The sequence below is a fragment of the Thermobia domestica genome, chromosome 18 (genome assembly GCF_964235325.1).
Source record: "Thermobia domestica chromosome 18, izTheDome1.hap1.1, whole genome shotgun sequence".
NCBI classification, from domain to species: domain Eukaryota; kingdom Metazoa; phylum Arthropoda; class Insecta; order Zygentoma; family Lepismatidae; genus Thermobia; species Thermobia domestica.
This window is the reverse complement of record NC_137471.1, coordinates 123,564,604-123,585,466: the sequence shown is the minus strand read 5'-3', so window position 1 is coordinate 123,585,466 and position 20,863 is coordinate 123,564,604. Positions and strand designations below refer to the sequence as shown.

The 20,863-nt window shown below is 34.8% G+C and overlaps 1 protein-coding gene across 1 annotated transcript in view; it reads right to left on the bottom strand.

Moving 5' to 3' along the window:
• The window catches only part of LOC145674766 (DNA repair and recombination protein RAD54B-like), a 122,904-nt gene that overhangs the window by 67,835 nt on the left and 34,206 nt on the right, over positions 1-20,863 (bottom strand). Inside the window, exons 4-5 of the mRNA XM_081744956.1 lie at positions 20,066-20,158; positions 792-986 (exon numbers count right to left, since the gene is read on the bottom strand). Coding sequence (XP_081601082.1) covers positions 792-986; positions 20,066-20,158 — 288 coding nt within the window. The remainder of the gene's footprint in view (positions 1-791; positions 987-20,065; positions 20,159-20,863) is intronic.

Sequence of the window (20,863 nt, the reverse complement as noted above, 5' to 3'; positions counted from 1 at the left end):
CGCTAGTTACTCGAGAAGGAATACATTACATCATTCGCAAGTTTCATCATGATCCGGCTATTTATTGATTATTTACGGACGAAAATTCCGACCAACCTTGAACGCCCCTTGTGTTACACACACACACACACACATATATATATATATATATTGTACAGCGATGTGTACGGATTTGGGGGAGCAAAAGTTAGTACTTTTAAATTTATTGATAAGGGTTTGTTCAGGCACGTGTAGAATTCAGGGGTATAGAAGCAAAACCTGCTAAATCCATTTTTCAATTTTGTCAGAAGACGACACAAAAGTCACTCCCTTATGTTTCAGAATTGTTGAACATTTTTTTTTTTTTTAACTGGTCAGTACTTAATGCAGATGAGTGAAATCTACCAGTAAAGAAAAACAACTGTTCAACAATGCTGAAACATAAGAGAGTCACTTTTTTTTTTTCGTTTCCTAACAAAATTGAAAAATGGATTTAGCAGGTTTTGCTTCTATTGTTTTGTACTTTTAAATACAGCATAAAGCATTTAGAATTGAAGCTATTAGATTGATATTTAAATATTTCTTTGAATAAGAATAAATAAAATTAAAAACCAATAGGTTTACCTTTTTCCGTTTTTCAATTAATGTTTCACTATTTAAATAATTTTTTTGGCTAACATATGGAATAAATGTACAGGAATGCTACACGTTTGAAGACTAAAGAAAGTATAGTGTTCATTTATTTAAAAGCAACTTTTGTAACAGATTACTTTGACTTACTCATGACTTGTTTACTAAAATAAAAAGTTTACCTCATGCTCATGACTTGGACGAGGCATTATCAATGTGCTCGAGCATTCACGTCGTTCCACTACATTGACTGATCCATGTGCCACTGGTTTAAATTTCCTTATACATGGCTTCTTAGTACTACTGGTGTTCACTGGAGGTTCTTCAATATGTGTTTTGCTCTGAATTAATCCAGAATGATTTATTTTCTCAATAACCTAAAGGAGAGAATACGTCATTCACATGGGTGCCAATCTATGTGAGATTTAATTGATAGTAAATAATAATATAAAAACTCGTAGAGTCAAAGAACATGTTTTATTTCAAAATCGATGAAAAATTTAATTAACTCTACAACTTAAGGAACCTAAAGGTCACCATAACAAAAATAAAAGTAGTCTATTAGACTTTATCCTGTCAGGATTATTACCTATCTTCATAAGATCCTATTCTAAGTCATTCTTGCATTTTCTTCATCTATTCAAGGCGCCTAGTTGTCTGACTTCTCAATGTGTGCTATTAATTCTTTTCTTGTTTCACTCTGTTCGTTTTTTTTTTTTTTGGGGGGGGGGGTAAATGAAGATGCCATCACTTGTGTTATGAAATGTGTTTTGATTTCTAAACGTACTATTATTCAACAATGTCAGACTTCATATTGTTCAGGTCACAACTTCTTCAGCAGCTTCAGTTCCGACCACTCACTTTACAATCCAGACATTGTTTCTTCTGATTTTTCACTTTTCCACGAAATTTAAAGACTTTTTGGGGAGTAACCAGTTTTCAGTTACAAGAAACTAAAAGATGTAGTGATTCTACTCAAAGAACTGGCGACAACGAATAGGAAGCAGGAATTCAAAAACTCAATACACGCTCAGACAAGTGTTTGACAATATTCAGATGGCGGGTACGTAACGAAGTAGTGTAAGGTATATTGTTGTAAAATAAACTTTGATTTTTTTTAAAAAAATATTTTCAGGTTATTTTTTAATTATAAAACGGAACTACTCTTCGGACGGCCCACGTAATATTGCACGTTAAAGGCAGGGAATAGAACAGCGCTGTCTCCATTAAAGTACCTGAGAAATAATTAATAAAAGCAATAAATAGGTCACACTGCTGATAAACTAGTGACAGGGCAACACACCGGCAATCCCAAAGTGTGGGTTGGATCCCTTCATATATGCTAACCATTCATGCACCATTCATGCATTCCATTCCAAATACTTTCCGTCAGTTCATCGAACAATTTTTTTTTTTTTTTTTGTTTTCTTTGAACATTATTTCTTACTTGCAATACAGTAGATTTCGTAATTCATTGACATAATCTTTATGGTTATGGCAGTTTAATTATTCTGCATAGGAACGCAGGTAAATAATTGAAATTAAAGAACATAGTAAAAACATAGTAGAATTTGTTTAAAAATTGAATGGTACTTTCTATTCCAGATAATTTCTGCTACTTGGCCATTATTCATGACATTTTTAAAGGATCTTCAATAACTACGGAAACCTCATCTAACATTGAAAATATTTTTTAAAAAAATACATTAAAAAGAGAGAGAAAGAGAAAGAGAATACTTGGAAGAAAGTCTTTTTTCTAAAAAAAAAAAAAAAAAAAAAAAAAAATGGTGGTAAATGTTTAAATCGTAAATTTAAATACCGGCACCCTTAGGTGCTTTCAAATTTCTTTATTTCTAAAACTAATTTTATTCTTAAGCCTTTTTTTAATCTTCTTTTTAAATCTCTCTTGATTCTGAGAGGTGTTCTTATATATCTTCTGTGAGTGCACTCTCCCTTACTCTCCTGTAAAGTATAGATTTCTCCAACTTTAAGAGTACTTTTTCATGACTTTCACAGACTAGTTTTAACTTCTCTGACTTTCACGGTCAGTGCGAACCTGATGTGTCTTGTAGCTAAATTAGTAGAGTATCGGAGTATCTGTTCAGCTTTCTTGAAATTAGAACTCAGTATGGCTCAATGGTAGAGTGCTCATGTTTGGTGCAGGTTTTCTTCTTCACTACGTGAACTTGTATAGCTCGACGGCAATGGCCTGGTATCTGAGACGCTGAAACTGTAGGAAGTTATAAACTAACTCAATACTGTACTGACACCTATTTACAACAGTTGATTGAGAAAGAAGCATTTCCAGCTATTGCATTCCACACTTGACAATGTGACGGTTTGTTACGACATATTTACCTATAACTGCAAGTCAACCAGCGATCAAGTCACTCTTGTCGATGTCCGTGGGTTGTCTCAAAGTTCTTTCTTTCCCTCTCGGTGAACTTTTTATTCTTTTCTCATTCTACTGCTCAAGGGAAAAGGAGAATAATGGCTCAAACGCTATTCCCTGATGGAAACAGTCTCTCATTCGACCTCAAGTCATGTGAATTTGGGATGAACATCATCATGTTGCAGGGGTTCTCCCGTTTTTTGCACTCTCGTTACTCCATTAACTCTTTCATATCATTCACTTCCATTTAGCAGCAGTCCCCTTTAGCCTAGACGAAATAACCATGGAACATTAAACTAAAGGTGTTATTTTATTGTTTTTTAATGGCTTAACAAGTCCAAAGATTATTGTAATATAAATAAAAGTCAATCACTGGATCCCACTTCTTTTATCAAATCACTTCAGTAAGGATTATTATAATCCCCCTTTCATTATATTTGCCCTACCTAACGCACTTTAAAATTTCCGATGTGAATCACGTGCCGTCCCATCTAAGACGGCTGAATTAATTATTCCCATTACATACGGAGAATTACATGTACTTGATGTTTTTTTTTTCATAGATCTCTGTAAATGTTTGGACTAAATATTTCACTCAAGTCTTTATTTTCATAAGACCTTCAGCCTATTTTCTTTCTACGAATTTGTGACCAACTTCCACATCCATACAGCACAACATGGAAAATATAAAGCGTGTACCAGAAACGAGTGAGTTTCTTTTCACATCATTAAACTGTAGAAGACATCCAAAATATGTAAACAAAAATACACTATGTGATCAAAAGTATCCGGACACCCCCCAAAACATACGTTTTTCATATTAGGTGCATTGTGCTGCCATCTACTGCCAGGTACTCATTATTAGCGACCTCAGTAGTCATTAGACATCGTGAGGAAGCACAATGGGGCGCTCCACGGAATTCACGGACTTCGAACGTGGTCAGGTGATTGGGTGTCACTTGTGTCAGAAGTCTGTACGCGAGATTTTCACACTCCTAAACATCCCTAGGTCCAATGTGTCTGATGTGATAGTGAAATGGAAACATGAAAGGACACGCACAGCACAAAAGCGTACAGGCAGACCTCGTCTGTTGACTGACAGAGACCGCCGACAGTTGAAGAAGGTCGTAAAGTGTAATAGGCAGACATCTATCCAGACCATCACACAGGAATTCCGAACTGCATCAGGATCCACTCCAAGTGCTATGACAGTTAGGCGTGAAGTGAGAAAACTTGGATTTCATGGTCGAGCGGCTGCTCATAAGCCACACATCACGCAGATAAATGCCAAACGACGCCTCGCTTGGTGTAAGGAGCATAACATTGGACGATTGAACAGTGGAAAAACGTTGTATGGAGTGACGAATCACGGTACACAATGTGGCGATCCGATGGCAGGGTGTGGGTATGGCGAATACTCGGTGAACATCATCTGTCAGCGTGTGTGGTGCCAACAGTAAAATTCGGAAGTGGTGGTGTTATGGTGTGGTCATGTTTTTCTTAGAGGGGGCTTGCACCCTTTGTTGTTTTGCGTGGCACTCTCACAGCGCAGGCCTACATTGATGTTTTAAGCGCCTTCTTGCTTCCCACTGTTGAAGAGTAATTCGGGGATGGCGATTGCATCTTTCAACACGATCGAGCACCTGTTCATACTGCACGGCCTGTGGCGGAGTGGTCACACGACCATAACATCCCTGTAATGTACTGGCCTGCACAGTCCTGACTTGAATGCTATAGAACACCTTTGAGATGTTTTGGAACGCCGACTTCGTGCCAGGCCTCACCTCAGTCCAGCACTCCGTGAAGAATTGGTGCCATTACCCTAGAAACCTTCCAGCACCTGATTGAAAGTATGCCTGCGAGAGTAGAAGCTGTCATCAAGGCTAAGGGTGGGACAACACCATATTGAATTCCAGCATTGCCGATGGAGGGCGCCACGAACTTGTAAGTCATTTTCAGCCAGGTGTCCGTATACTTTTGATCACATAGTGTATGTAACTTCAATACTAAAATAGGAAATAGTAGATATATAATTTCCGGTTGTAAGAGAGGGATATGGTCAGAAATGGGAACTTATTTTTGCGGCACTGAATTTATAACAAATAATTGCTTCTCGCAATATATTACAGTTTTTTCACGGTAGCGACCATTGTTGAAACCAGAAATCGTAGATTTCCAACATTTCCGGTTTGAATCGAGGGACAAAATTCCAGAGGAAATTCACTCTTGGAACGCTGAAGACCTATCTCTTACCGTTTTTGTTCTATGAAAATCAATACTGAAACCGGAAATATCACTAAACTTCTACCACTTCCGGTTTTTAAAAACAATAGGTGTTGTCATCTATCACCGTATTTGTTCTATGGCGATCAATGTTGAAACCGGAAACGGCTAATTTCTACTACTTCCGGTTTGAATAGAGTGTCAACGGAACAGATGAAACCTATTCTTGGGATGGTGCATCGCTTCAATACAAAAAATTGTCACTATTTATTGCAGTTTCTGCTCTATGGCGATCAACGTTGAAACTGAAACATTGATTTCTAAAACTTCTGGTTTGAATCGAGGGTAAACAGAGTAGATAGAACCTACTGCTGGAAGGCTGAATCCATTCCAAAAATTTATTTATTTATTTAAGAGTCACCAGATATAGCCCAGAGGCCATTTTATACTGGATAGCTAACAACAATGTAAAGGATTTGGGAAGGTATTGGCCAGGGCCTGTTTAGTAGGTACCATCCCAGCATTTGCCTGGTAGGACTGAGGGAAACCCTGGAAAACCCCAGTCAGGATGATCGGCAGCGGGAATCAAACCCACAATCTCCCGAATGCGAAGCCAACGCTCTACCACTTGAGTTTTGCTCTATGGAGACCAATACTGAAACCAGATTGCAGCGATAGTATGGTACCGGATAGCCCACTGCTCAGTGCATTCGGAGTGGATACAAAATGTTTATACACTGATTTTTTATGTACACAAGTCCCACCAGTATTACCGACAATATTGAAAGGATTAAGCACAGTTTTATACGTAACTCAAGAAATTCCACTGGTCGCGCCAGTAAGGAGCTATACATTTCCCATATTATTACCGGACCATTAGTAAGTGCTCTCCGCGAAGGCTTGGAGATTTATAACTTCATTCTGAACATGAAGATAGATAATGAAACGTTTCTCTTATGCTTAAATTGACTAACGGATACTTTCATCTCAATCCAAAGATGAGCAGACACAATGTGAGAATATGTGGATCAGAACAGCCATCTGCAAATAGTTGTGCAGTGTTTTTTTTTCTTTCTTTTCAGTATTCTGGGTATCATACATTACAAAACGTTGCAGAACTGACTTTCCTTGCGATTGCAAACAGGTCACTATAGTTTAATTTTCAACACGATGGTGCACCACCACACCAGGATGTTCAGTGGCCTCAGTTTAACTAAAAAGTGGACGTATGGTGTCCGTCAACGGTAGGCATACTAAGTACTTATGAAAGCTGTGTAAGTAAAACCATATTCCGAAGTTTATTTTAAAATTTACTCTACTGTACTATGTTCATTTGTTGTCATTCCGATTTTTTGAAACCGGATGAGTCTTTTGATACACCTTGTTCTTCCACAGATTTTTATTTTAGATTTTCAATAGTAATCACTTAGTACAATTCATCTCTCGAAATTTAATGATCATTCACGTCTCCACGTATCCTCAGTGGTAGAGCGGCTCACATCTGTTGTGAAGGGTTGCTGGTTCGATTTCCGATCACACAGCTTTGTGGTGGACAACATCGTATACGTGGGTATTCCCGTGTCCTCCCGTATTTTCATTCAACCAATTCTTTCATAATCATTCATTTCCAATAATCAATCGTCTCTTTTAGTCCAAAAGAACTCACGCGTAGGACGTAAAATTGGAAATTTCATTTCACTTAGCGTTCAGGACATGAACACAGGTCGTGAAACTGAAGATTTAACTTTCATTCTGCTTATCTCACCTACCTCAACGGAGTTTTGTCTTGTCACACTTTCTGCGATAAAATCCACTGAAAATAGACGACGCCTTTAGAGAAGTTAGGAATTGAAATTGTGTATGTAGATATTAGTGCTTCTCCTTCTTCTTCTTCGTATTATTATTATTATTATTATTATTATTATTATTATTATTATTATTATTATTATTATTATTATTATTATTATTACCATATTTCTTCGAATATAAGGCGCACCTTATTGTCAGCTTTTAGACGTCCAAAATTCAGGTGCGCCTTAGATTCGATGGCGCCTTGGATTCGATGTATATTCTCCAATATACATATTTATTCATTGCACGTAGGTTACAACATAGAATCTACTGCAGTCTAATACTGGTACCGTAGTTACAACTAATTTGCTTAAAATTGGTTGTATTACAACAATGACAGACTGCACAAAGATAGTAATCGCTCACGAACAATGAACATTCCGTTTTACTGATAAGAAAATGCTTATCGAAATAGGATTGTATTTGTACATTATTTCTGCGCCTTTGATTCGAAGCTTTTTTAAAAAATGAGTTTAAATGAGGTGAAATTTCAGGTGCGCCTTAGATTCTATGGCGCCTTATATTCGAAGAAATACGGTATTAAAATTTTATCCTGAGTGTGTTGTTAAATTAGAAGCATAAAAGTACAATTTCTTGAATTTTCGAATCAGTGGTCACTTTCAGATCACATACCAATTGTTCATAAATCATTCATTTGTTTGCAACAATGAAGTGGTTGCTAAGATTTTTTTCATTCATTTTAAAACTTCTTTCTCTCGGGCCTTTTTTTTAAACATCTTCGAAATGAACATATTCTTCTGTTTCTGTATCTGTTAGTTGCAAAATTTGATCGATTTTTCAGCTCCGAGAGGACCGAGTACATCTTTGTGTGTGTCAAGATAAATGTTTTGAATTATGGATGAAACGTATTCCAATCTCCGAATCGAAGTTTTTAATCATCTACAGACTGAGGATATTCACAAAATCAAGACTACTTCTTACCCTTATATCACAAGTGAACACACATTTTGTAAAGAGAAGTGAAACATTAGGAACATCAATTTCGACTTGCCTACCAGAATTTTATTCTGAGCGCATTAAAAGAAAGTGTTTTACCATCGTGAGTAAACATTGTAGCAAAGAAATCTAAAAAACTTAATTCTTTCTTTTGTATAGTAGTTAATATGACAAATTTCCATATTGCAGGAGTATTGGTGCTGTTTCCAAAACCAAGTAATACCACATTATGTCAATAAAGAAAGACAAGCGAAAACAGAATTCATCATCTACCTGTCTATGAATGATCACGAAATGAGGAAAATCGTGTAAGTTGTGCCAGTCTATATTTAACTATTGATCTGTTTATTTCATGTTCATTTATTATTATTTTAGTTTTTTCTACTTCCTTAAATCTTAAGTTGAGTCATACTTATTTCCAGCCATTACATATTCGATTGTCAACTATCTCTCTACTTCTATGCTCTGTTCCTTCTACAGCAGCGAAGGGGGGGGGGGGGGAACAATGGCTCAATGGTAGAGTGCTTACCTCTGGTGCGTGCAGTCCCTGGTTCGATCGCCAGCCAAGTAAGTTTGTGGTAGACAATATGTCCGTGTATTTCCTCGGGCCTCCCGCTTTCTCATTCCACCAATTTTTTCATCATCTTTACTTGACCTAAGCATCCGTCTCCCTTAGCCTAAAGGACATAATCGTGGTATGTTAAATTGACAGACTTCATTTCCTTCTGCAGTACTTAAAAAATAAATAAAATCCACATCCTCTCCTCTCGTACAGCCTATTATTCTGTTCTCGTCTAAGCTATTTGTCTTTTGTTCACTAAATAGACAATGTTTGAAGTTGCCAGTTTTGTTTTATTTTGGTTTGATTTTCTACCCGTCCTATTTTAAAATGTTAAAATGAACTTCTACCAATAGGAAATGAGGGCATGCGCGCCGACTACGTGGGTGCTCCGGGGCTTCAGCTCCCATACAAATAATCTTGTGGGTACGCCGCACCCATAAGATTTTTTAGTTTGATAGAAACAAAATAAAATTAATATTTTTCACTTGTCATTATTAAAATATAATAAGCAATTAAAATATTGAGATGAAAGTTAAAATTTCTAACCTCTAAAACATAATTGTTTGTTTCAAATGTGTTCGTGCAAAAGCAATCAAGCAACACACTTCCCCATTCCTTGCCTGTCTCTGGTCTAATCAAAGGCACTCCCCACAATAAAAATGGAACTACATTGTGAATAGAATCGAGCACAGCCCTTTATGACAGTATTCATAAAAGATCTTAGCTTAAATAAAATAATAATAATAATAATAATTATATTATATATATATATATATATATATATATATATATAGCGAGAGAGAGAGAGAGAGAGAGAAACTTTCCTGAAAACATATAACAAGTCCCGCCATTGATATGCACCCACATAAATTTTGGAAAGTTGGAGCCGTTGAATGACAGTAAGGTTGCGTAAGAAGAATATTCTCTCTGTGTTTTTTCTTTTTCTTTCTTTTTTGTTAAATAAAAAGAAAGAAACATGAAAAGTGAACTGAAATTGAATGTTACCGGTCAGTGTTGAGACAGTTGTTGGGTAAAATAAGAAAAGTGCAAATGTCAAAGAGAAACTTATGCTGTTTTTAGTTTCGAAGTCTTTAGTGGTTTTAACACTTGATTGAATTACGTTCTTGGAACAGAAAACTTGATTGTGAACTATAAAATATTGATAACAATATAACAAAAATACGTATTTTAAATATATAAGTTTATATTTTCTTTTCAAAATGGTTCACTATAACGTTGGAAAAGGATGTTAACGGCAGAATATTTACGCCAAGGGCCTCTTCTGTAATTTGACTTTAAACTGGAATGCATTATTTAAATAACATTACAATACTTTAGGTATTTCTTCACTTTTGAAAACAGAAAGTATATTCTGCAATAACAATTCCTTACTAGATCACAGTTTTGATAAATTGTGTGCCAAATGAATCGGCAAACCTAAATGATGAATGATGATGAAAGAAGGATCTCTCAATAAACTAAAAAGATCTTTACTTTTGTTTCTCCAATTATAGCTTGTTAAAAAAAAAAAAATCTTATTAAACGTCGAATTTTCGATGACAGTATTTCATGCCTTAGGTAAGGAAAAGTATTTATTGGGAACAGGATATATGGAAATGAAATGTTTACACTCATAAATAAAAGAAATTTTGAGTGTAAATATTTCCTTTCCGTACACCATATCCCCACTAAACACATTTCCTTACCTAAGTCTTAAAATGCTGATGGTTGTCAGTGGAAGTTCGACGTTCAATATCATTCTTTAAGCAATATATAACATAATTACTAATAGACACCAGAAAGTACATCTTAAAACAGAACGGTCTTTTCTTTGTACACGTTGTACTTCTTGCATTTTTTGTTAAATGTTTTCAATATTTTGACTCTTGTAGTAGTCATAATCACGAACCGTTTTTTCTGCTTGCTGGAATTCACTTTTTTCCCATCCTGTGTTGTTTAAGAAGCCTAATCACTGCGAATTTAAAATACCGCTAATTTTACAGTAATTATATAACATCTTCAAATAGATAAAAGATAATCGAAAAGTGAAACAACTGCTCGCTAAACAATATTTTGCGTGTGATACCGTAATCACGACTCACTTATCTACCTTCGATTTCCAGTCATTTAGAAAATCGGCATTTATTTTCGCGTTCATAAATGGATGCAAGTGGAAAGCTAATAAGTGACTCGTAATAACGGTACCTCATGCAAAATAACATTGTCTACCGCGCTCTTGTTCACATTTCGATTATCTTTTATCTATTTGAAGCTATCTCATAATTACTGTAAAATTAGCAGTATTTTAATTTCGCCGTGATGGGGCCTCAATCTCTCTTTTAAAAGATAATGAGTCTCAAGTGTTTCAAGAAATATTTTTCTTCTTTTAACTCTTATATCTGCTCTGTATCCGTTCACTGGCAATTTGCCAAGAAAATCTTTAGAAGAACTCTTTCAAGAGTCAAAAGAAAAAAGTGTTTCTTGGAAATACAGTAAGTTTTACCGGAATATTTGAGGTTCCTTTTCTTTTCCATGACAGTCAAACTAACAAGATTGGAAAATAAGTGAATTCCAACAAGAAGGAAGAGTTCACGATAATGACTACCGCGAGAGACGAAATGTTGCAAATATTTAACTAAAATCATAGCAAATACAACGGCCACAAAGCTAACTCCATTTCTACTCAGTCTATAATACTTTAGAGGAGCAAAATTAAAGACCTTTTGATTTATTGAATATTGATAAGATACTCTTCAAGTGATTTTCAATATGAAAGGAATTGTCTTAATTTGAGAACTTTTTTCATATAGCCTGCATTATCAATGGTATTATTGATATTCGTAAGGATGGTGTTTAAGGTTTCTTTGTGACTTTCTTCATTAAGAGCCATCAATACTTCGGAAGGAGTTGTGACAGAAAGGGGTAAAATGTTAACATGGAAATGAACTATTTATTTAAGTTACACTATGTGGATTTACGCACTTTCATAAAATTGAGTGATAAAATTGTTATTTACATTGAATACATAATTTTATTTATACTCACTCTGTATTTCCTCTTCCTCCTATTTTGTGGACATGCTGGTTTCTGAGAATTTCTCGGAATTTACTACTATTTAAATCTTGGTTTCTTCTTGATTTTCAAAAACGTATACCTTCATGACTTGAAATATCAAACGAATATTAATATAGCTACGAGTATCATATTTGAGATAAGTAGTATTCATATTATTCATATTATTATTATTATTATTAATAATAATAATAATAATAAAAACAAGTGTGTTTCGTTTTGCCGTGTGAAACTACGGGTGACTTCCAAACTATGCGAATTAACGGGAAAGACGGAACCTATTTTTGGCAAGCTGAATCAAATGCGAAAAACCGCATTTCGGTATTTCTTACCTTTTTTGGTTTATGGAAATCAATATTGAAACCGAATGTGGTTGTCGATTTCAACTCCTTCCGGTTGTGATGATATGTTCTCCTAAGACCCTGAATCGATTGTAGAAAACCGTTTGTCGTTATCTATTATCAGTTTTGTTCTATGGCGATACATGTTGAAACCATAAAGGACATGAGAAACCATGGAGCGGCGGTTCATATGAGCGTAAACGAACTTATAGATATGTCATCCAAAAATGCAGGTTTCAGTAATATCCAATGTGTGCGTAAGGCATTCCCTACAGGTCATAATTTGCAGATATGCTCCGACTTAAAGGTGGGCCCAAGGTGAGCAATAAGTAAGCCTTCACACAGTGAGTATGGACTGCGTCAGTGGGAAGTCGAAAGTGTTTGGGAACGCCAACTCCAGGGTTCGTCGTGTTTGGAATAACGTGGTGTGATGTATTTGACGCTTATACATGTAAGAAAATCGTGAAACATACTGTGAAATATATAGGAAATAGGTAATGGTAACGCGTCATATTATGGTTCGATTTGATTGTTACCGATGTATCTTCACTATGTTTCCACGGGTTGCAAGGCACTACCTCCACGTGGTATAGCCTGGGTAACGGTGACGGAGATTTAGCACAATCAGTTCATTAAAATTTCTTGTTTGTTGAAAGGGTGGCTTCATTCATTCATCATTCATTTGATCACCCTTTATCTTCATGTTCTTTGTTTGTCCTTTCAGTTGCGAATCCCATTGTGAGGCTTGGGGGTGGTTGGGATGCTAGGACAAGGATGGTCAGTGGTTGTGTGTCATCCTGATCTGCTTGCGTGTGAGTCCAATGTTTTGTTAACTTCTTTACTTTTTTATATGTAAAAAAACACTTAAAATACAAAAAATAAAAAAGTTTTACGCACAATTTTTCTATTTTCTTATTTGTTTTCGACTGTATTCTGTTAGTTCTGATATTCACTAGTTTTTACTTTTTTCTTTTGCTTTTTATTTCGGAGTCGTGTGCTTTCGTCGAATGGTTGTTTCGTGCACCTCTTATTCTTCTTGACCACGCTGGCATCACGCTGATTCTTCAGTGACGGCATATCTACGGGAAAATGTAATGAAAGAAATCTTTAAGTTTTACGTCCCACGATTATGCCGGCTAGGCTAAAGGAGACGGTGATGATGAAAAATGAATGAAGAAAGTGGGAGGAAACGGGAGAACCCCGCGAAAATCCACGCACACGGTGTTTGTCCATCACAAAGCTCACTTGGTGCGAGTTGGGATCGAACTCGGGACCTCATACACCAGAGGTAAACGCTCTACAACTGAGCCACCGCGGCCCCGGCATATCTACGTGCTTGCTAAGGGGATAGCGTTATTTCTCCTCATGAAGACCTCTGTGTAGTGTTGTGGTGACCACACACTATTTTCATTTATTCACTTTAAAAATAAAACACTCTTACAGGTTAAAAAAAAAAAAAATATTTCAGGTCTCGACTCAACTCCTTGCAAAAAAAGAAGAAAACAATCTAATGCGAGCGAGACCGAAACAATAAACAGTGTAGATAATGTAGAAAAGAAAACAACCGTGACTCCTGTAGTCGGATGTGTTGTAATTGAAGAAGGGAATGAGGGAAGTACAAGTTCTCAATCTTACTGTCTAATTGGTATTAGGGGCTTTTCCCCCTCTTTTTGTAAAAAAGTTATACAGCAGAACAAGTTAGACATTAGAAAACCATGGAATAGCATGTCATTGGTGGAAGCGAATGATCAGGAATAAAGGGAGAAGCTACTCGATTAGAACACTTTGGGTTTCAGTGGTGCCTCACAGACTGAGCCAGAATGTTAATCGCAGTGATTTCATATTGGAATCTTACTGAAGACGAGATCAAATCAAAGTTAGCTGACCAACATGTTGTAGACATAGTTCGCATTAAAAGTTACTCAGCACTAATTTTGATTTTCAGATTGCCTTCTTTCCCGGAATTTGTGTAAGCTGAATAGTACCAGTTAAAAATATGTCCCTAGTTTCGAGTATCCTCTTCGCTGCTTTAAATGGCAGCATTTTAGGCACATCAGCACCGTATGTAATAAGACTCACGGTATTTCTGCGAATTGTAGCCAGAAAAGTTATGAGGCGCAGAGATCAATTCCTATTGCGTCAATTTTAAATGTGATCACTCCTTGGTCTAGAAAATACCAAGTTTCCCAAAAGAGAAAAGAATTAGACAGCTCTTGGCAGTTCAAAAGATTTCTGCTACTAATGCGAAACGACGTAGGGAGAATATTCCAACCTTGCATTTTTCCGAAGTTGCGGAGATCAGACTTTCCGAAGATCTGTTACAACCCAGCGTTTCCACCCGAACATCTTTTATTGAATTTAAGAGTCCAGAATCAAAAATCCCAGTCGCTATCTCGTTTGCACACAGGGTTGTCGTAGCGAGTATTTTAAAACTAATGCTACCTCATCACCACTTGTCACACACTGCTGGCGTCACATTAAGCCAACACATTCGTCGTCGCCTCAATAACAATCTCTCTCAGAGAAGGATGAAATTTCTATCAGTTCGCAAGCCTCCATGCATTTGACTGAAATCTGATATCGTAAAAGACGAACTGATAGTGAGTGGGCAGTAATTGGCTCACAAGGGGCAAGGTTCGACTTCAACTATAACCTTTCAGCTACGGCGCTTCCACAGTGGAAGCTTAATGGCTTCAAGAGTCACCTTAAGGAGTTGCAACAACTGATATCTCACCATTCACTAGCTGTTACGTGTTTGCAGAAAACCAATTTTCGATCTATATGTCATGTTTTATCTCGTCATACGATTTGCAGATAAGATCAGCACACTGACGTCCTCATTAAATTGTAGCCCCATTCATTCATTAACTCATTATATTTCCACTACTCAAATCGATCTGAGAATACTCTCCGCATCCAGAAAAAATAATAAATAATAAACAAATAAAGATGCAATAAAAATTCGAAACTAGATATTAAAAAAGTTTTAAACTGATAAGTTTATCATGATAAGCAGAGTGTAATTTTTTTTTTTTTTTTTTTTTTTTTAACTAGCTACACAAATAGTTGCATTTATACTATAACCAAGCTCTACGATGATTTGGGCTAATATAATATTTTTATGGACTATTTATTCAGTATCCTTTTACGCTATCTCATCATTTGTTTCCTATTTGATATTTCTACATCATTGTTACATTTATAGGTGTGAAGAAAGGAGAAGAAAAAGAAAAAAAGTATTAACGATGAATGTACAAAAGATTAAGCATAAGAAAGGAACACTGAAGAGAGCAGAAGTAAAGGAATAACAAGGAATACTGAGAAACAAATGGGAAAGTTACCAAAGAAAACAGAAAAAAGAGAAATATGAGGAGCACTCTCCCAACGAGCAATCTTCCAGAAAGAACAGTCAGTTGTAACTGTTGAAGAGAATCATATCGGCAAAGATTAACTTTTCTCCTCTTACTTACTTTGAACAGACAAATGTTAAATTTTTATACAAGGACTAGTTCATTAGGTAAGTTTCTTTCGCCTAGTTTAAAGCATTAAAAAGGTTGATTTTTTTTTAAATTATAAGAACTAGTGCATTTAGGTAAGTTTCTTTCGCTTAGTTTAAAGCATTAAAAAGCTTGATTTTTTTTTTTTAAATTACAAGAACTAGTGCATTTAGGTAAGTTTCTTTCGCTTAGTTTAAAGCATTAAAAAGCTTGATTTTTTTTTTTTTAATTATAAGAACTAGTGCATTTAAGTAAATTTCTTTCGCTTAGTTTAAAGCATTAAAAAGCTTGATTTTTTTTTTAAATTACAAGAACTAGTGCATTTAGGTAAATTTCTTTCGCTTAGTTTAAAGCATTAAAAAGCTTGATTTTTTTTTTAATTACAAGAACTAGTGCAATTAGGTAAGTTTCTTTCGCTTAGTTTAAAGCATTAAAAAGCTTGATTTTTTTTTAAAATTACAAGAACTAGTGCATTTAGGTAAGTTTCTTTCGCTTAGTTTAAAGCGTTAAATTTTTTTATTATTATTACAAGAACTAGTGCATTTAGGTAAGTTTCTTTCGCTTAATTTAAAGCGTTAAAAATCTTGATTTTTTTTAAAAATTACAAGAACTAGTGCATTTAGGTAAATTTCTTTCGCTTAGTTTAAAGCATTAAAAATCTTGATTTTTTTTTTAATTACAAGAACTACTGCATTTAGGTAAATTTCTTTCGCTTAGTTTAAAGCGTTAAAAATCTTGATTTTTTTTTTAATTACAAGAACTAGTGCATTTAGGTAAATTTCTTTCGCTTAGTTTAAAGCATTAAAAATCTTGATTTTTTTTTTTAATTACAAGAACTACTGCATTTAGGTCAATTTCTTTCGCTTAGTTTAAAGCGTTAAAAATCTTGATTTTTTTTTTAATTACAAGAACTAGTGCATTTAGGTAAATTTCTTTCGCTTAGTTTAAAGCGTTAAAAATTTTGATTTTTTTTATTACGAAAACCCGTGCATTTAGGTAAATTTCTTTCGCTTAGTTTAAAGCGTTAAAAATTTTGATTTTTTTTATTACGAAAACCCGTGCATTTAGGTAAATTTCCTTCGCTTAGTTTAAACCGTTAAAAATTTTGATTTTTTTTATTACGAGAACCCGTGCATTTAGGTACATTTCTTTCGCTTAGTTTAAAGCGTTAAAAATTTTGATTTTTTTATTACGAGAACCCGTGCATTTAGGTAAATTTCTTTCGCTTAGTTTAAAGCGTTAAAAATTTTGATTTTTTTATTACGAGAACTAGTGCATTTAGGTAAATTTCTTTCGCTTAGTTTAAAGCATTAAAAATCTTGATTTTTTATTACAAGAACCCGTTTATTTAGGTAGGTTTCTTTCGCTTAGTCTGTAACGTTAAAAGCTTGATTTTTATATAAGAACTAATACATTAGGTAAAATTTGTGTGTTTCGTTTGCTTAGAAGCGATAAAGTTAAATTTTTGTACCAGTGCATAGTATCATAGGTGTTTTCTTTCTTTAGTTTGAAGTGACGAAAGTTTATCTGTTATAGTCACTTAAGTGCCAGCAAGTGAAAGTGAAAGGAAATCAGTCAAAGCTATGAAAAAAAAATAAATAAATAAATAAATAAATAATAAAAAGATCTCGGAAAGATATGGAAGAAAAGGATCATCCCCATTTTTAGAGTAGATTACGATCTGACGAAAAGATCGTTATGACGGTGTGTTGTAAATACCATATGTTTTTTATTTCGTGCATACGTGAACCTAATTCAGTGCAATTTGAACATAATATATCGATTGCCCTCTCTAACAGCAAATACACTAGGTAGAAGCTGAAGGAATAACTTACGGAAATTTAGACATCTAAATAGAGGACATTCACCTTTTTGACCAAAAGATTTAATTTAATAATTCCATTGCCCAAACCTCGTATTAAGTATAGCATATAATAAAAAAATAATTAGCACAAATTTTTCTACTTATAAAGGATAAAGGAAACATTTCGAAAAATCAGTGGGCATGTATACAAAAAGGAAAACGAAATAGTATCCAGAAATATGTAATGTACCTCAATATTGTTTTTACATACCAGAAAAATAATTACTGGAAGCCACACTAGTTAAGTAATATTAGTTATCAGTTACGATTATCATAAAGATTTCTGACAGAGTAGTAACAACAAAGAGCAAAAAATACGGTATTCTGTTGTATAATTATGTCAAATAGTACGTCGTGAAACGGGTTGTTCACCAAAACAGCTCATCTGCTACCTCTACAGGGAAAGAAGTCGACATGCTCCTGGTCCATCCCGTGCCCAATCCTTAAAGAACCTCTAGTTATGTAAAACTTCCTTTTCTTGAAGAGATAGTGTAACTACCTGCACAACACTTACACCCCTTCCCTTCAAAGGAACGGATTACATTCATTATATTATTCGATGCAACACTACGCTTTAAAGCTTTATCTAATACAACAGACAATGTTTTTCGCTCTCTCCCGCATTCTTCATATTGAATTTATGCGAGTGAATGGCAGATTCATATTTTCCGAAACATAAAATCACAATCTATGCCTTTACGTCTAAAGATTAGCACAAGACATGAAATAATAGTTTCTGCTTCAGAACGGAATTTCCGAATTTCGTGCAAGAGAATGAGATAGTCGTACTTTTATATCTGAAATCAATTTCCACCAAGTTTCTTGTGCAGCAGGTAGATGTGACAAGAAATTATACCCTTTTTTGGGGTCAGCATTTTTGAAAATCATTGGTAATTCCATCCCTTGCGTATCTCATAAAAGGAGTGTAGAAACATAATTTGAAATTTGTCAATAAAACAGTTTCATCTAGGTATTTAATTGATGAATGAGTCACTTTAGCCTTTTATACAAAAGCACATGTAGTTACTGACCTTCATACTTATTATTACTCTTTGTATAAGCTGATACGAGCAATTTTAGTAGAATGTGGTTTATCACATGCAGAAAGAGGAAATGTTTTGAGCGCACAACTATGAGACTAAAATTCAACTCAGACTTTCATTAGTTATAACTATTGTATAGACCAGCGACGGCCAAATGGCGGCCCGCAAGTATGTTTGATTCGGTTAGCAAATAAAAATGTACTTTAAAAAAAAAAAAAAAAAAAAAAAAAAAACTGTGTGCAACAGCACGAGTATAGCTGGTTTTAAAATTGACCTAAATCAGGATCTGACTTTTAGCTGTAAGAATATTTTCTTCAATCTTTGGTTACCAAACCCTTCTGCAAGGTAAGGACTTGGTACCGGACCTATTCTTCAGAAAAATGCAGCTTTCATAGAATCACTTTCAAATATTCTAATTTCGGAATCTAATTGGTCTAATCATGAAAGATAAAAACAGAATACAACAAATATTCAGAAAATGTAGAAACACATTCAGCGATCTCTTACCTCAGGTGGGGAAAGAAAGAAAATTCGCAATGGTCTCCAAGTATAGTTCTTATTTCGTTATGGTCCGCACTATATGACAAATTGGCCATGACTAGCACAGACGATCCGTAATCAACTAACTCTATAGTATTTCCAGTACAAACTAACTAACTCACTCACTCATTATATGGCCTATGGAACCCGGAGGTTGAATATTGCGTTCACAAAATCTCTCCACTGACTTCTATCCTTAGCCAACTGCATCCAGTTTCTACTTTGTAGTTCTATTTCTACCAGTTCCATCTTAATATTGTCTTTCCATTTGAGTCTAGATCTTCCTAATGGTCGTTTTCCGATTGGACTACCAGCTAAAATTTTGCAAGTGTTTCTACTTTCTCCTATTGTGGCTACATGACCAACCCACCTGAGCCTCCTACATTTGTTGACCCTAACAATCTTCGGTAAATGGTATAAATTGTGTAGTTCCTCGTTATGAAGTTTCCGCCATTCATCATTCCCGTTCCTTTTGGGTCCGAATATTCGTCTTAATATCTTGTCCTCAAATACTTTCAGTCTACGTTCTTCCCTCAGAGTAAGCGACCATATTTCGCAACCATACAGAACAACAGGCATGATTATCGTTTTATATATTTTAAGCTTCAAATTCCACGATGGAATTCGTAACGACAAAAGATTTTGAACTGAATAATAACATCAATTTCCTACTTTTAGTCGACATTTAATTTCTTAGTGAATATGGTTTTGGTTTGTTAATATTGATCCAAGGTATTTGAAAGTATCCACTTTATTGAAAATATTACTTGATATCTTAACGCATCCGTAATTTGTAGTATAATAATAATAATAATAATAATTCAGGAAGAAATGTACATTAGTTCCGTACTTTGTAAAAAGAAAAAGATGAGGAAAAAGACGAACTAGACAACCGAAGGCATTAGCTTCAACCATTCTTTATTTAAGTCATCACAACTATTTTATACAAGAAAATATAACATTCTTCCACTTCAAGTTATAAGCCAGTGCACTTGATACATACAAATAACTACAAACTATAAAAAAAATATAAACGAAATTATCTCAAAACATGTAATGCTTTATAAAAAAAATCTCTCAAAATAAACATGAATTATTCAAGTAAGTCTCCCACCTCTACTTCCTTGCCTCCAATAACCAATCGGCATCCCTCATCCACTTCAGTCTTTACTCTGTTCGTCTTTCCCATTACTTTTCCATCGGTATCCTGAAATAATAATAATAATAATAATAATAATAATAATAATAATAATAATAATAGAACAAGAAGAACGAAAAAAATTGCACTATTAAAATTCATTGACATTCAAATGAACAGTATTTGTAAGGTAAGTCGTTCTGAATTCAAAGTATAGTTTTCGTAATATGCATATTTCTATTTCCACCTAAAGACAAGGAGTACTTCATTGATTATGTCTCAATTTTCACTTGTAAAAAAATAGCTACACTAACACCAAATCAAACTTAACGGAGATATATGACAATTATGTACTTCACACAATACACAGTCTTAGGTACATAGAAATAACTTATTAAAGTAACTCAGACCGAGTAGCCTAGATGTTGAAGAAGAAAAAACAGTAAGTGCATATGATAAAGGGTTCACTACACTACAAGTTAAATCTGAAATAGCTATATCCGAGATGGACAATGATAAGGCAAGATGGATTTTCCAATCTAGTTAGTACATACCTCGAATTGAGTTTTTCACACGTAACTTTATTAAAATACCTATTCCAGGGGAGGGAGAGGGAATTCAAAGTTTATGCCAAAAATACAATTTATCAGGAGCTCCTTAAGTTACGAATGAAGCTTGGTAAAACTCCTCATTAAAAATAACTGTATAAGTGTCCCAGAGTGTTTCCGAAAATTCCGCTTCTAAGGGCGGAGTATGCTTTCTTCACATTTTAAA